The sequence below is a fragment of the Leptinotarsa decemlineata genome, unplaced genomic scaffold, assembly GCF_025532065.1.
Source record: "Leptinotarsa decemlineata unplaced genomic scaffold, Ldec_3_MD MMD2_tig00000133_RagTag_RagTag, whole genome shotgun sequence".
Lineage (NCBI taxonomy): Eukaryota > Metazoa > Arthropoda > Insecta > Coleoptera > Chrysomelidae > Leptinotarsa > Leptinotarsa decemlineata.
In genome coordinates, this window is record NW_027412542.1 from 6,603,515 (window position 1) to 6,620,175 (window position 16,661).

A 16,661-nucleotide genomic window follows, 5' to 3' on the forward strand; every position below is an offset into this window, starting at 1 on the left:
TTCGATAAAATTTGCGGATGTTGTTCGACTTTTCTTTGAAGCCGTTGAGCAAATTTGATACGTGGTTGGAAATCACGTAGCGTAAGTGCCTGGACATACTGAATATTATTAGTATATAATTGCTGTTCCTTTAAAATTCTGTAAACTGTCATGTGACTCACATTTAAAGTTTGACTAATTTTTCATGTATTTGTCTCTGGATGTTCACTAATTTCTTCGAGAACCACCTCCTCCAATTCTACAGTTCTTGTAGTCCGTGGCCGTCCTACTGCGGAATTTGTTTCAAAGCTTCTAGATTCGGAAAGTCGCCAAAAAGGATTCGCAAATATCGCTGCACAAGGAGGCACGCGTTGGGAATACCTTTACTGATAGATGCGTCTGGATTCGCTTGAATTTCCGTCAGCCAAGCCGTATGCAAAAACCATATCAGCCATTTTAGCATTTGTAAAGTCGGGCATGGTCCAAAAAAATCACTTTATAAACTCCGAAATGTGAATTTGTCAATTAATAGTTGAAAATGTGATAGCGAACTTTTATTTTTATAAACTAACCTTCATAGCCTACTCGATTCAATTAACTTCATTTGCAAGCGACGAGTGACAAAAATTATTGAAATCAAATTTAGCTGTAAAGTAATATGCATCGATATAGAAAATTGTAAATATCTCGAAAACGATCACCCCCAACGTTGTTGAGGAAATGTACCTTTTTTACTTTGAAAAGATGTGGGAATTAGTTTTTTTCATGAAAAGTACGAAAAGTTTACTGTCAAAAAAGTTAGGGCAATTTAAAATATATACTCAGTGCCCTCTAGATGAGGGCACTGACGACATGAAAATTAATACGAAATTATGATTTCACACGTCAAAGAAACCCTGGGTACCGAATTTTGTGCAAATAACTTATTTTTTGCAAGAGTCATTTCCAAAAAGCGAACAAAAAAATTCAATTTCAACACTCCGTATCTTCGATACAAAGCATTTTCGGACATAAGTTCATATAGACTTTTTTTTTAATTGTCTCAGGAATAGGTTACTTGTCTATTTTAACGTACTTATGTTACACCCTGTATACTTGATTTTTAATTATCTTAATTTATGTATTTTAAGATATGATGTATGCAATATATTTTTGATATTTTGTGTTTTATTTGAACAATTAATTATAATTAGTTCCAACGAAATCAAATATACATATAACATTAAAAATTGAGCAATACCTATCACTAATGAAAGAATAAAATAATTCATTAAAACCAAAAAAAAATATCAATTTCAATAAAAATTTAAACGAGAAATTCCGTAAGATTCCAGACGCAACCTTATTTAGACAGGAAAATATCGCTTTTCCTGTAGAACAGCAAATAAGGAACTCGCGTTCTCTGGGGTTTCAATACGTCTTCATTTTGCACGGTCTTGACCGAAGAATCGTCGTACCTAATCCAGCAATTGTAGCCGACGTGGAAGGCATCGGTCACGTAGTGTCCAATGTTGGCATTTTTGCCTTCATGGTAAACGACGGCGAATAGCTTGTATTGTCTCTCTGTTGGAGACTGTGTTTCCGACGATATCAAAGTCGAATCAAACTTCAAGTCGAATTCAAAATCAAAAGCCTTGATAATCTTCGTGCAACGGTAGTTAACGTATTTGAAAAACTTCAGATGCAAAATAAGGATAACGGGAAGTTTGCAGAGCGTAATTTGTTCCCACGCTTCGACCTTCTCGTTTGTTTTCGACGAAGTCACTCCCTCTAAAATGTTCTTGGAGACAAGTACCTTAAGCGCTTCTCTGACGGTCTTCACTTTCTCAATGTTGAGTGGCAGGGTGAGGAAAGGCTGGGTATTCTCAGTAATGTGGTCCACGTTGCGATGAATGCTCGACTTTAGTTGCCCCCCGAAGATGTCACTTATCGGTGTATTAGTGAAGTCGATCCTTCTGGTTGAATGTCCTTTATTTTTCGATTCTATTATGTTCCATAAATTATTTGAATCATTGCTCAAAGCAGAGTCAACGAGAGGTTTTTCATCTTTAATATAATTTTTAACCAACTCATTCAGCTCAAACATTTTTCATCATTGAGTTCATTCAAAAGAAAACCTAGAAACTCTTCTGCATCTTGTTGTCTACCATCGATCCAGTCAGTCCGCATGTTATGTAACATTTTATAAATCCAAGTCGGTCCGAATGGGATGCCAGTGTTGATTGAAACTTTTTGGCCATTCTTGGAATTTTTATCTACTCTCCCGTCTTTCGTCAAACAGTAGGAAGGTAGGTGAACAAACTGTTCCACAAAACGGCACATTCCAAATATAACCGGGGTAGATGACATTCTCTCGTTCGAAGAGATGTATTTACTCAGACTGTTTAGTAAGTTGTAGAGTGGTGGACATGCGATCAGGGCTTGCAAAATAGAGTTGACATAACAGTGATGGTTTTGATTGAGCAGACCCTTTGGCTGCAAGTTCACTGCCCTACCGTCGATCATATATGTAGATAGAAACATGCCCATCTTATAACAGTCTGGATCTACAAAATGGTGGGACCCTCTGGAGAGCTTGAAGGGGCATAAGGAAAAATTATCGTGGAATACATTTTCGGCATCCTGGTCAGTAGCGATTTCGTCAAAATTGTTGACGGGTTCAGACATAGGCGAATGATGGTGGTTCATCCTCGGGAAGATCATAGTGTGCGGGTTGTTGGCAAAAGGTGGAGATTCGGAAGTTTGCGGAATCACTGCAAAATTTTCATGGATTTGAACATTTTTTCTCTTCTGCATTTGTCCTTTTATGATGTTGAAACTGCTAGTGTTGAATTTACCTGTTAAGTCCTCTTCTACAATTTTTTTAGAACTGAAGTCTGATTTACTCTCATTAACGTTTGGATAATTTTCAACACAAGAGGCTGGGGAAAAAATTGTGTTTTGACTATTTTACTGAAAATATTCTTTTATCAATTATAAATATTTATCTATTAGAAATATCAATTTTACTAGATATTTGGCCTGAATGATTCTTGTCACAGTCGAAAATTGTCTGTACGTATTGTGATAATAAATGTATATGACATACAGATTAATATTAAACTTAATTGAAGAAGTTCCTTAAAGCATTAACCAAACAAAAAATGTTCTAGTTCTCGTTAAGACTTTGGTGTTCTGTATGTTTTTTATTAAATGTTGTAACTGATTTTTTCACTTTTAGTGAATTACCAATGTATCGGCTGCAAGAAAAGTTACCAACATCTAGCATCATTAAGATCACATCAGAAGTTTGAATGTGGTCAGGAACCGAAATTCAAATGTGATTATTGTGTCCACCGTATGAAAAGAAAACATCATCTTATCAATCATATACTGACAGTACATAGAAACATGAAAATACCTGACAGCCTCAAAATCAGAAAACAAAAACGGATATAAATTTCCTACTGGTTTTTTGGGATGTGCTGAAGGTTAATAAAGGGCAAACTGAACAGTTACTGCTTAATATAAACTACTGAAGAGTCCAATTAGTCAGTAACTAGTTACTTGGACTCATAAATTTTGCCTACAAATGGACGAAAAATCAAATGAAAAAATTAAATTTCTTATACTCAGCTTCCTTTAGTCGCGACGTTTCGGAAAGCGATCTTTTACCATTTTCGAAACCCAAAATTCACTTCAAAAGTTTCACCCCAAATTGTAAATATCTTTGTTTATTTCGACATACGTCAAATGGATAATTTTTTTTAACAATATTTTCAGTGAAACGAATCACAGCGATTTATCAAAATTATGTCAATTGTCGATATCAGATTTTTTTTAATAAAATCAGTATTTTCTCTATGTATGAAAGCAATTTCATTATCCTGGCGAAATTTTGTAGATAGTCATCTACAAAAAAACTTTTCTTCTTTTGATGTCTATTTAGAGCAAATAATTAATTTATCTGGCTCTGTGAGGTGGGAATTTATTTTTAAAAATGTTTGTACCAATTTTAGAAGATATAGTTAAATAATTTACTTATAGATACTTTCTTGTTATGTTTTTCAAAAGTGTGTAGTAATATTGAACAGATGATTATAGGTTTTCGTGATATCATAGTTTTTTCAGAGAAGCAAATTCGAATACGTTATAATGTGTTTTCATCTAGTATCTGCCAGTACCATCACATATATGTCAATATGGTCGTTGACTCACATAAAATTTTATGATTTTTTCACAAATTTTGATAAAGCTTGTGATCCACAATATAAAAGAAAAAATTCTAAATAGATAGCATGTACCGTTAACTAGTTACACGTAGAAAGCTAGTGACGAAAGATACATTGCCTCACATCAATATAAACAATAAAGAGCTGTCTCTAATCATTGGTTGCATCACCTGCAGGTATAGTCCGGTCAATTGAAACATTCGAAGCTACTTAAATTCCCACCAGGCTGAAAATCAGTAAGATTGTTCAGAACATGATTAATAAAAATGAAATTTGAAAGTTCCCCACCTTACCCCTGCATGAAAAAAAATGTTATTCAAGGTCAAACAGTAAGATTTATCATAAACATTCTTCGGACAAAAATTGTAGAACATAAAATTTCCCAGTAGGCCTATTTTACGAGTCAGTTGTGATCCTGTTCAATTTGGAACTATTGTAAAATAATGGATATTAGCAAAGATTGAAAAGAGAAAAGCAATTTAATTTGAGAGAAAAGTAGTGAAATTTAATCGTCCGAGTCGTAACTTTCAAATTCTTCTTCTTTTTCTCTTTCTTGATCTTCTTGTTCATCTTGTTCTTCTTTATCTTCATCCTAAGTACATGTAAACTGCGTTAATAGCGATGTATCGCATGTCGCCTCGTTGGAATCAAACGGATCCTCCTCTGTTGGTGATTCAATATTAGAACACGACCGATCTTGACAATGTGTACAGCCAGAGAACAAAACAGTTCGGTTTTTTGCAATAACATTTATCACCGCACCCCTTTTTGCAGTTGCAAAAAATTTACAGGGGACAGGGGACAGATGTCTCAAGGTTACAATGGCGTATGGACTGTGTTTCATTTTACCTGTTATTCTTATAGTTATAACTTATGTATATTTTATATTATGAGTGTAAGTTATGATAGAAACAAATTTTAACTTATATCTCCACTACAGAGATGTATATACGTGGCTTACTCATGCCTATTGTGACGATTACAACTTTTACAACTTTTTGATTCGTTATATCTCAAAAACGGTGGCTCGTAGGAAAAAAGTATTGGCACATTTTTTGTAGATAATTTTATGATCTACAACTTTTGTCTGAAGTATTTTTATGAAAAAACTCAACCGTTTTGCTGAAAATCGTGAAAAACTCATTTTTTGGACCTTCGACCTTGAATAATTTTTTTCCATGCAGGAGAAAGATAGTGAACTTTCAAATTTCATTTTCAATCATATTTTGAACAATATAACTTATTTTCAGCTTGGCGGCAATTTAGGTAGCTTTACTCTTATTTTTTGGTCAAATTTGACCGGACTAGTAGGTGAAGGCCGGCTTTGTATACTCCGATTTTGTTCTGTAAATGGACAATAACCAGTGAGTGGTCCTGTATCCGTGCTATGCTGAGGCAAACATTAAAAAAAACTATTCACACGTCTACATTAAGGGTAGAGGTAGAGGGTAAGGGTAGAGTAGCAAAGTGATTTCAGACAGGCGCGGCCCCGCGACCCGGCCGAGAGGAGGCGGTGAGGAACGCCCCCCCGCGATGTTAGAGGGTTGATGCTCACCCAGAAACATAGACTTTATTAAAAACGACTAAGTAATGTGCCTCCTGCTGTCAAGGCCTACACACACCATTACATGGTTTTAATATTCAAGTCGTTCAAATATATCGACATAGCTGTCGATGTGTTGGTTAGCTAGCTACTCCTGGAAAAAGTTAATGAAAAAACCATGATGCTATGCTGAAGCAGTTTGTCAGTGCTCTTCTCGGACAGTTACTTTGTAAAGATTTTTCTCAATCAATTCTCTGGTATATGCATCAAAAATCGGCCTATGACATACATAAAATGAACGAAAGATTCTCTCACCACTTTATTATATTAATGAAAATGTAGGCATTGAAGAAGAACAACGCGAACTGTCCTTTTATTGAATAACGTTTCTAATATATTTGTCAGAAACCGTTGATAATTTTTTAAATCTGAGAATTCCAATCTAATGCAACTTCAAAGAAGCAAATTTTATTTCGTTCAATAAACTATGTTGAACCTACCGTTTCCTAGATAATAATAGTTGAAACAATTTGAATGGATTTCAGTGGAGTGTATTTACTTCGAAGTCGCAATTTTGATTTTGAATTGATATAAAACAAAATAAGGTGACTTGCGCAAATAAACACATATTTGACAAAATGGTTTAGACTTTCGCGGCTGAGGTTTTCATTGTCACTGTTTTGGAATTTCTTCCTGATGTTTGGGTGGCGCGACTGGCTAGTTTCTTCAGAGGTTTAACTATCATGGCTTGCTGTCCGATGACTAACTTTTAGGCGTATTTAGCGTATTTATGCCTTGTCAGGTAATCGGTTGTATTGGTAGCCTAAAAGTTAGTCATCGGATAGCAAGCCATGACGGTTAAACCTCTGAAGAAGCTAGCCACTCGCGCCAGCGAAACGTCAGGAAGAAATTCCAAAACTCCATGGCTTTCAAACTCAAAAAATAGTGACACACATGTTTTGTAAATATATCTGAATAATGTGTTGTTGAGTGGGTAATATTTAAAGAAATGTTTTTGCAAAATTTGCAAATAATAATTTTGATGTCGTCAATTCTGTTTTAAATAATCTCTTTTGAAATTTGCATGTTACCATATAATCATTGATAGATTCATTATAATTTCGACTATGCTATAATGTTTCCTTACTCTGATATAATGGAAGTATTGTGAAAAAAATATATAATATAAATAGAATATATTTTGTGAAAAATTTAATTTTTTGTTCATATTTTGTAAAAAAAATGAAATAAATACAATTGCAACTATGGTTTTTTACTTTCTGCTCATATATGCCGGAAAAATTAAATCGACTGGAAAGCAAAGCAATTAAAAAATAAATAAATGTTATAATCAGTGACATTAATCAAAATTTCATAGAAAATGAAAAATAACTTCATGGAAATAGGTTTAGATGAATAAATATTTATCACATGAAATATTTGGAGTGCTGTTAGAAATAGTATTTCCTTTTAAAAATAGAATGGAAATTGTATGATTAATTTTTCCACATCCACATCGATTTACACACCTCTGAAATTAATAAAAAACTTCATGTAGTGAATTGAACTGTTATATGAGAAAAAACTAATAAATTCTTCAGAAATGAATCAGAAATCGAGACATTTGTAACTTTAACATATTTTGATAAAAAAACAGTGACACTGGGATTTTTCTGAAAAAAAAAAGTGGAAGTGGCATTCAGGCCACACGCTATGTTATCTAATTTCCTTTTCAATGCCAAAGATGAAGTGGACAAGATGGAGAAATCTGGAATTTACAAGCTCAAGTATAATAGTGTTTATGTGTGACAGTGTGGTCAAAATTTCTCAAAACGATATGCTGAACATGAAAGGTCCTTCAGACTAGGTGAAAATGATTCGATGTTTTCAAACCATTCCTTGAAATGCAACCACAACTTCCCGAATCTAAACGATACGAAAATTTTGCAATATGCAGGCAAGGGTTGGAAACTCAATTATTTGGAATACTTGGAAATTCATAAACATAAAAATTGCGGATGTAACCTATTAACTGATGGTTCTCAGATTGACATACCCACATTGTCACATTGTATATGAGGGTGTATATTGTTAATTTTTTCAGTTTATTGTATTAATTTGAAAATATCCTTTCAGGACGAATATACGAGTAATATAATTAGATGACGATGATATTTCAAAATATTCAAGGAACTTGAAACAGTTGAAAAACTGTTTCAATCAATGTCGATATTTCTTCAAATATGGTTATTAAACGTTATGGCATATTTTTCAGAGTTGATGAAAATGTATCAGGTACCAATATGTTTTTATGAAATATTGGTTGTCATCCAAAATCATTTTCAAAAGTTGAAGAATTTTAACAAATTCGAGTTGTTTGTAAGTATTTCACAATTATCTTCAGGGTGAAAAGTGTTGTTGAATTTGATAGCTGGAGATATTCATATCTACAATTAATTACGAAGATAAAACCAATAGTGTTAACACATATGTCTTAAAAACAATAAATGAAAATACGTTGAAACAGTAAAACAAAAATAATTCAAAATGGTGAGTATTCACATTAATTTCAAAATATTGGATTTAGAGAAATACATTCAGGCACTTTCGAAATTTCCCTTATTACATTTGAGCAGATTCTTTGTTCATCTGATGATCAAGGCTGGTGTTTCCCAGGGATCCACATTGTCTCCAACTCTCTTTTTATTGTATATCAACGACTTACTAAAAAAAAACAAGAATCCAATATATTGCTTTGCTGACGACATTGTCTCGTCATTCCATTTGGAGCCACTGGCAGTAGAAGGTTGCATATTCTGATGAGGATCTAGAAGTGATTTCGAATTTGGGTGAAAGTAACCAGTTTCAATTCAATGCCACGTAAACCCAGGCATCGGTTTTCATCAAAAAGATAAAATGTTTCCGAACCGGATATAATAATGTCAGGTCAGACGATTTCCCTTTCTACTTCGATAAGTTTGTTGGGGGGTTAAAATGGACACAAGTATGTCTTGGCACAATCATTTCGCTGAAATTGCAAAGGTTGCTTCTCAAAGGCTGGGAACACTGTTCCGAACCAGAAAACTGTAGACCCCCCCAGTAACTTTTGATGCTTTATAGAGCTCGCAGATCAAACCTTCTTTGGAGTATTGTTCTCATGTATGGAACTTCGCTCCCAAACATACCCTGAACATCACTTGCAACCTTGATAGTCTGGATTATCGAGGAAAGGTTGGAGATTTGTCTCTCTTCTATAGATACTTTTACGGGAAGTGTTAAAGTGACTTGGCAGATTTGATTCCACTACGAGCGGTGCATATTAGAAATGCGCGACGAATTGTGGCTGCTCAGCTAAGTACACTTCAAACTTCACTGTTTAAGAACTCTTTCATTTGGAGAACGGCATTTCTGTGGATTAAGTTTCTGAGAACGTGCTAGTATTTTGTCTTTTAAAAAAGCAATAATAATGTTCTTATCATACAGTGTTGTTTTGTTGGATTTGTGCGTTGCTCAAAAGTTAATGCTCTCTCTCAGAAGTTGAGAAACTTGTGCGAGCTAAGGACTAACGAGGTCTTAACTTTCAACGTGTGATTCCTATTAATTATTTTTATAATACTTCATCATTTCAGGAGAACAATTCCAATGTCAAACATGTCATGGCAGATTCAAACAGAAAAGAGGATTGATGCAACACATTCGGTATGTATGCCGGAAGGAACCATCGTTTTTCTGCAAGATTTGTCCTTATCGAACAAAATTAAAAAGCAATCTAACCAAACATATATGTGCACGACATTCTGGAAAAAGACTTAGAGTGTGTCACCAAAAATGAATAATTATGAATTTTTCTACCTGTTGAATAAATCTACAACAAATGAATTCCTCCTAATTTTATTTCAAAATACTGTGGAAACTTTGCTTTCATACATACATGTTGTCTATATTATTTTCCATTACTCAACTGATAGTTTTGTGTTATCTATAACAATTTTTTGTTTGCACAAACACAATGTTTTCAGGTTAAATGGAAAATCAGCTTCGTACATAGTGAAACTTTTCCACTATTGAAGCCTTTTGTTTCTGTGTTACCTGGACCTTTCTCATATGTTGCTCTTTGTAGAATACCATTCTTATAAAAAATAAAAACATCAAAAACTTCAGCGCAACAGAAATCAACGGATTTGGAGTTGAGCTCATATATATTTCCTGAGTAGTGTAGTTCATATTAAACGATAAAGTGCAACCTATCTTTCAACAGCTCCCCTTTAATTATAAAGTTAGGAAGCTAACTAATTTCGTAATTCAATAATCATAGGGATAGGAATATGCTGAACTGGTTTTTCGGGGTCTCTCAGTCAAAAAATCAAAACTCTGCTTTACTTTGTCAAGCTTTCGTTTCTAATGGGAAGCTTCTTCAGGGCAGTAAAAATGAGTGAAAGGCAATGAATTGAACATATAACTGATGAAAGAGAGTTAAACATGTATGGATTTTTTGAATTTGACAAATTTGACATACATGTTTAACTTCTTTTGAAAAATTATTTTTACACCTGATGTTTTGTTTAAATTTTCACAGCAGCTCACGTTATGCCCAGAAGTATTCAATTTCTTCCTTATGATTTCAGTTGTAGGAATCTCAGTGTTTTGTAACATTCGTATATTGTTTTTTATATGATTTTATATGATTTTATGAGATGAGCATCTGAAGGTTTTGGTAATCCTGTATCCCATCGCATCTTGCGTTCATATGTTTTGTTTTTGACTATTTTACGTACAGTTGAAAAGGGAATTTCGGTCAAATCTGATAAAAGTCTGTTTCCCTCAAAACCAAACATGGGATGTAGATTCTTATTATGCATTGAAACTTATTCTCTGTGTTTCAATATTGAAATGCATCCGAATCTTATTCACTGCTATCTCTTTTTTGTATTGTTCACCATTGCTATTGGAATCACTACACTGCAAAAAGTCTGCGTTGTTATCACTTACTAATAGTAAAAACTATTTGTAATTGTCCAAGGATGACAGATTTTAAACAGATAACAAAAATGTCAAGTAATTATAACTGCACCAATATCGCATTTTAACATTCAAATCGCGATCAGTTCCTGAACTGAACACGATAGCTATAACCATCCCCGCATTCCCCGATTTCTATTCGTCATCGTAACATAACTTCAAATTCAATTGTAAGACTCTTCAGCCAATCATAAAACTCGGTTAGTAAAAATTATCCAATACGAACCGCCAAGTCTAAAGTCCACGTGGGCTAGTTCGCTGCCGGTTTATTCTGTGTATTGGTTTTTTTGGCCTTTGAGAGTGCCGCCAATTTTGAATGTGCACAATATCGGTTACTTCGACTATGCATTGAATTGTCGTATGTATTGTAAGAGATTGCTTTTACATTGTCTTCAGAAGACGCTTTGCGAGCAGAATATTTCTAAGAGTTTCTGAAATTTCGACGTGAACATGTAATGTTCACGGTTATTGAATGTGAAACATCATTATTACAAATTTATGGAAGTGAATTATATAATTTACCAATATGTCTTTACAAAATATTGAATTTTGTATCAGTAGATGTGGCAAGTAGGGTAGGCTTTTATTACCACTGCTGAAAATGTAAAACTGGTTATTCAAAAAACTCCGGAGGAAATAATTTCTTTACACAGTTCCTGAAATGGTGATGAATAAAGTAAAATCAGAAAGTTTTCAGTACAATACAATCTTTCATTTAGTATAAGACTCTCCACAAAATTACGACATCCAACAATTTTTACATATTATTATTTCAGTATAGAAAATAATTACAGAGGAACAAATTTGGTAGGCAGAACAGAAATTTTATCGAGTTTTCGATATATACGGGAGAGTTTAGAAAATAAATCTAAATTAGGTTTTACGGGTACTGGTACAAGTTCTGCAGAAATTGAGAAAGGTTCAACGCAACACTCAACCTGTTTCTGAAGGCATTCAAGTTCTATCCGTTCCACCAGCAAGCATTAACATACTTTAAGAACGGATTATGTACATTATTGCCCCCCCATGCCCCTCCCGGGTTGTGTGCCCAGGTCGCAAGCTCCCTCCTTACGGAAATGCTTCCGCAGGTTTGGACCTGGCGACCCTTTCCTTCCACCCCCGTTTCTTAAGGAAACGGTCCTCAATCCAGCTGCTGGCACTTCAGCAAGATTGATATCTAACCTCTTTTGGTTGGAAACCAGCCTTTAGGTGCTTTTATTTCCCTATCTAGCTTCTCGTTTTGAATTTTATTTGGCTCTTGTTTGTCGCGGTATTCCTAACTGAATTTTTGCATGGGGGCCCCCAAAACTAGCGGCGGCCATAGTTGTGATAGACGGACGTTTCCCAGTGAGGCTGAGAAATGTGCTTTTGAAATTGAGTCGCGGTTTTCCTGAAAGAGAATATATGGTTAATACACTTCAAATATTATACTTGCCGGAGCCGCCTGACGGCGACTCGTGGGGGCGGTCTCTGATTTTGTCTAGTCGGCCTTGGAAATTTGTCCCTTTCTCGGAACCTGGGGTCACCCATATTCAACGCATCGTGTAGATCGCGAAACGCTGAATTTAAGTGCGATCTGATTCTATCGAACGTGCTTTCTGCATGTTCTCTCATATACACGTCCACATACTGCGTGTCCAGTCCTAGATCTCTGTATATGAATCTGTTTGGGATGTAATACGGTGCATTTACGGCGGCCCTTACGCTCGTGTTCATAAATGCTTGGATCTTCTTTCTGTGTGTTTGCGCGCACTGGCCCCAGGCAGTGCATGCATACAGTATTATCGGCATTAGGATCGTTTTGATCATCAGTAGCTTGACTTCCAGTGCCATGTTACTACTCCTTCCTATGATCGGCGCCAGGCGTCTTCTGGCCTGTTTGGCCATTCCTATTCTCTGTTGTACGTGTTCCTGGAATGTTAGCTTCTTGTCTAGGATGACCCCGAGATATGTTGCTTTGTTTGTCCACGGAATCTCTTGTCCGTTGAAGATGACGTTGCCTTCCGGTTGTACGAACCTGCGGGTGAACAGTATCGCCTGACTCTTGTCAGGGTTGATACTGATCTTCCACAGGTTAGCCCACTCCTCTAATCTGTCTGCCTGTTGTTGTAGGTATGTTGTAACGAGTACTTGACTCCTAGATCTCGCCAGCAGGGCCGTGTCGTCCGCGTAGAGTGCCAACTTGTTAAAGTTGTTCTCTGGCTTGGGCACGTCCGCCGTGTATACGGAGTAGAGGTGTGGTGAAAGGACTGCACCTTGCGGGACTCCTGCCTCCAGTAGTACATTATTGGCGCAGTCTAGGTTCATTTATACAAGAGAAATTCGTTCCAGGTAGCAGATATGACAATATCTCCGGGAATTAGGATCGCGGCATACCTTAGTGATATATGCAAGTTGAATAATCGACATCACTTAGTGCAAATCAAAATCCCACCTTTCATTAAAACGGAACTCCGACTTCGTTTGTGATATCTAGTACCTCACTTCAAGGCTGTAACTGCCTTATATAGGGTCTTTCGTTAAGCGCTTCTTATCTTTAAATTTAAATAAAACAAAGTGTGTGTGTGATTTAAATAAAACAAATTGTGTGTGTGATATCACCGAAATTTTGTATTCGTTTGAAAGACCTATTGATGCCTTTATGTGACATGGGTTATGTTGTCTTCGAAGACCGCTATGGTTTGTGGCTTATTCGTATACACTTGCGACTTGAGAAAAACCCAAAAGAAAAAGTTTAACAGGTCAAATCGCACCTACACGTGCCACACATATTATGCCACCCAATGTGGCATAAGATGTGTGGCAACGTTGACAGTGATGGCCTGGCCAACGTCGTTCTCAAAGAAATATAAATCCAGACCACGAAAATCCACACCAAACAGTGCCTTTTTTGGGATACATCAGTTGCTCTTGGATCTCACGTGGATCGGTATCGTCCCAAATTCGAAAATTTTGTTTGTTCACGTACCCATTCATACAGAAATGGGCTTCATCGCTCAAGATGATTTTTCGATGCAAATTAGTGCCAATAAATTGATGGATGTAGCCGTTACTACGTGATAGGAAATCATAATGAAGAAAAGAGAATTGGAAGTCACGACGCAAAATTTGCCAAAATTGAGTGCCTTGGATTCTCCTGCACACTCTCATAGACAGCGCCGAGGTTTTCATCAGATCTTGCGTTTGACGACGTACGGGTGTTGGACATTCGTTTTCTGGACTTAAATTTATCTTCCACACCGCGAATGGTCTTCTCGATTGGATGATTATGGTGACCGTAAATTGGTGAAGCGCGCGGTACGTTGTCCGGACAGAACCCCTATTTTATTAAAACATTTTATTTACACTTGTTTTTGAATGATATATCCGTCCAAAACAGACTGAACAAATGACTACAAATTTGACAGATGTAGCTTCAAAGTTCGGAAGTCCGTGTTGAAAGATCCTATATATAGGTACATGACAGAAATATATCTTATGGAATCTCTAACAACTAACTGTATTCAGATGCATATTGGTGTAACCAAAGTCTATATCAATTAGTACTCCGCCTGTTGTCACTACTGACCTCTGGATACCTCTATCTAACTGGGTTTGTTTTTCAGAGTACCTCTGTTCTGAATCAACAAAATGCTTCATCTTTGTTCGAGACTTAAGTTTCATCTTTGTTCGAGCTTTTATCACATAATTCTACATTGAAGAGACTCTCGAAGTTTTGACTGATTATTCATTATTTCAGATCCCAAGTACTTTGAAATTTTAATTCAAAAATGTATTTTCAACGACTTTAAAATCATATAGTGTCAAATAAATGCATATGGATTTTGTATGTTTTTCAGTTTGATACTACAAATTGGTTCCACCCGAGACTACACTCACTAAATTTCATTTTTGAGTTTGAAGTATGGATAATGTCTTCTCAGTTATTTTTTTTTAGGTAAAAATTACGACTGCCTCATCTATCTCTTCTTTCATTTCTCGTGTTGAAATTATTCTGATATTTTGTACGCAACGAAATTTATGTTTCGTGTCCAAACTTGTTTACAAAATTGCTTCCATTATTAACGCAGAAATGAATGACTCAACATAGACTGATTCATTGATATATTGACCAATTGCAATTTCATAATAATTGTTCTTTTAAGTCGAATGACTTTGTTATATTTTTTTCATATAGAGTTGTTTAATTTGACTCGTGAATTCGCAGACTGTTCATACTCACCCAAATTCAAAACTAATTTATACAGTTTATTGTATCATTTCTACTATAAAGGGTTTTACAAAAACCGCGACACGTGTTTCGCTATACAATAGCTTCCTCAAGAGTTTACGGTCTTTATAGTGAAAATCATTCAATAGAATGTATTAATTAGTTTCAATATTTTCATCTAGTTCGGCTATCTATTCAATCACCCAAATACAACTAAACTAATCAATAGGCCACCCAAAAAATTCAGTTCTCCTTTATTTTCACATTGTTTCTGAAAAAGGATGATATGAATTTCCTAAATAATGTTAATATAGACATCAGTAGAAAATAGTATTTACTCAATACACACTGAAAAACTTGTTGAATATTACAGAAAGAATATTCCAATGTGAAACCTGTCATAGGAGATATAAACAGAAGAGAGGATTGATGCAACATGTTCGGTATGAATGTCTGAAGGAACCATCGTTTTTCTGCAAGATTTGTCCCTATCGAGCAAAATTAAAGAGCAATCTAACCAAACACATGTGTGCAAGACATTCTTGAGGTAGAGTTAGTGTATTTTATCGAGAACAAATAATTGCAAATTCCGAATTTCGTATTTTTGGAAATTAACAAACGACATTTATTTCATACAAATACTGTAGTACTTTATATTTTACCAAAAGTGACAGATCATTTATGAATAGATACGCGTATTAATCGTGGAAAGTTACCTATTGGATTGCTGAGCGATTGGTAATACTGTATTATGTGTATGAAATTATGTAGAATGACGCAAACTTTATTATAATTAATATAAATGCACCGAACTGAAAACAAATTTCAAAGAAACACATAAGAAGAAGAAATAAACAAATATGATCAAGTGATAATAATTCGTGAGTGTCAAGAAACTTACAAATTCTAGATTCAGGGTTATTAAAAAAAATCAATGAAGCCTTGAAAATAGCAGCCCTGTATGCAGTACATTTCTTTAATGCCACCCCTTTTATTTTTTGAACGGGTTAACTCAAAAGAGTGAAATTTGGGATAAGGAAATTAATGCATGAACAATTTATTTTGTAGTAAAATTAACTAATGGAAGTTTCAAGATGGCGACTAGGTGCCATCTGGGAAAAAAATAAATGGAAAGAAAGGAGGTCTTTTGACACATCATTTTGAAGCTCCTGACGCTCCTGACCTACTACAAAATGGCGGAACATTTAATAATTTCCTGAAGACAAACACATTGATATCTATATTTCTAGAAATATTCCTTTTTATCTACCATATGGCAATTCCAACAACCCGATAAGGTTTGTTGAATTATTTTATTGTTTACAAAAAATTGGAGTGACACCAATCCTCACGTTTTCCAGGAAACACATACTCAATAACAAGAAAAAAATTACGTTTGGGCGGGAATATTGAGAAACCATATTGTAGGACCTCTATTCATTGATTGAAATTCAAGAGGGGAACTGTATTTGAATATGCTGGAAACTACTGTTGACTTTTTCATCACTGAAATCGTCGAAGCGAATCCTAATGAATTCGATATGGATATTGTATTCCATCAAGATCGAGCACCACCACATTACCTCGGTCAAGTAAGAAGTTATTTGGATACTACTTTTCCCGGTCGTAGGGTTGGCCGTCAAGGTCCTACAGAATGGCCAGCCCCCTCGCCAGATTTGACACTGCTTCAATATTAGAT

At 35.2% G+C, this 16,661-nt stretch overlaps 1 protein-coding gene and 1 long non-coding RNA gene across 2 annotated transcripts in view; one reads left to right on the forward strand and one right to left on the reverse strand.

The window, feature by feature from the left end:
- Positions 1-1,150: 1,150 nt before the first annotated feature.
- Positions 1,151-3,247, reverse strand: LOC111502543 (ubiquitin carboxyl-terminal hydrolase 10-like). The gene is given in 3 exon segments (XM_074172440.1): positions 1,151-2,065; positions 2,068-2,900; positions 3,235-3,247. Coding segments are annotated over 3 exon segments (1,590 nt in total). The 3' UTR covers positions 1,151-1,321.
- Positions 3,248-16,093: 12,846 nt separating this feature from the next.
- Positions 16,094-16,661, forward strand: part of LOC141481272 (uncharacterized) — a 106,729-nt gene continuing 106,161 nt past the window's right edge. Inside the window, exon 1 of the long non-coding RNA XR_012464851.1 lies at positions 16,094-16,104. This is a non-coding gene — a long non-coding RNA (uncharacterized lncRNA). The remainder of the gene's footprint in view (positions 16,105-16,661) is intronic.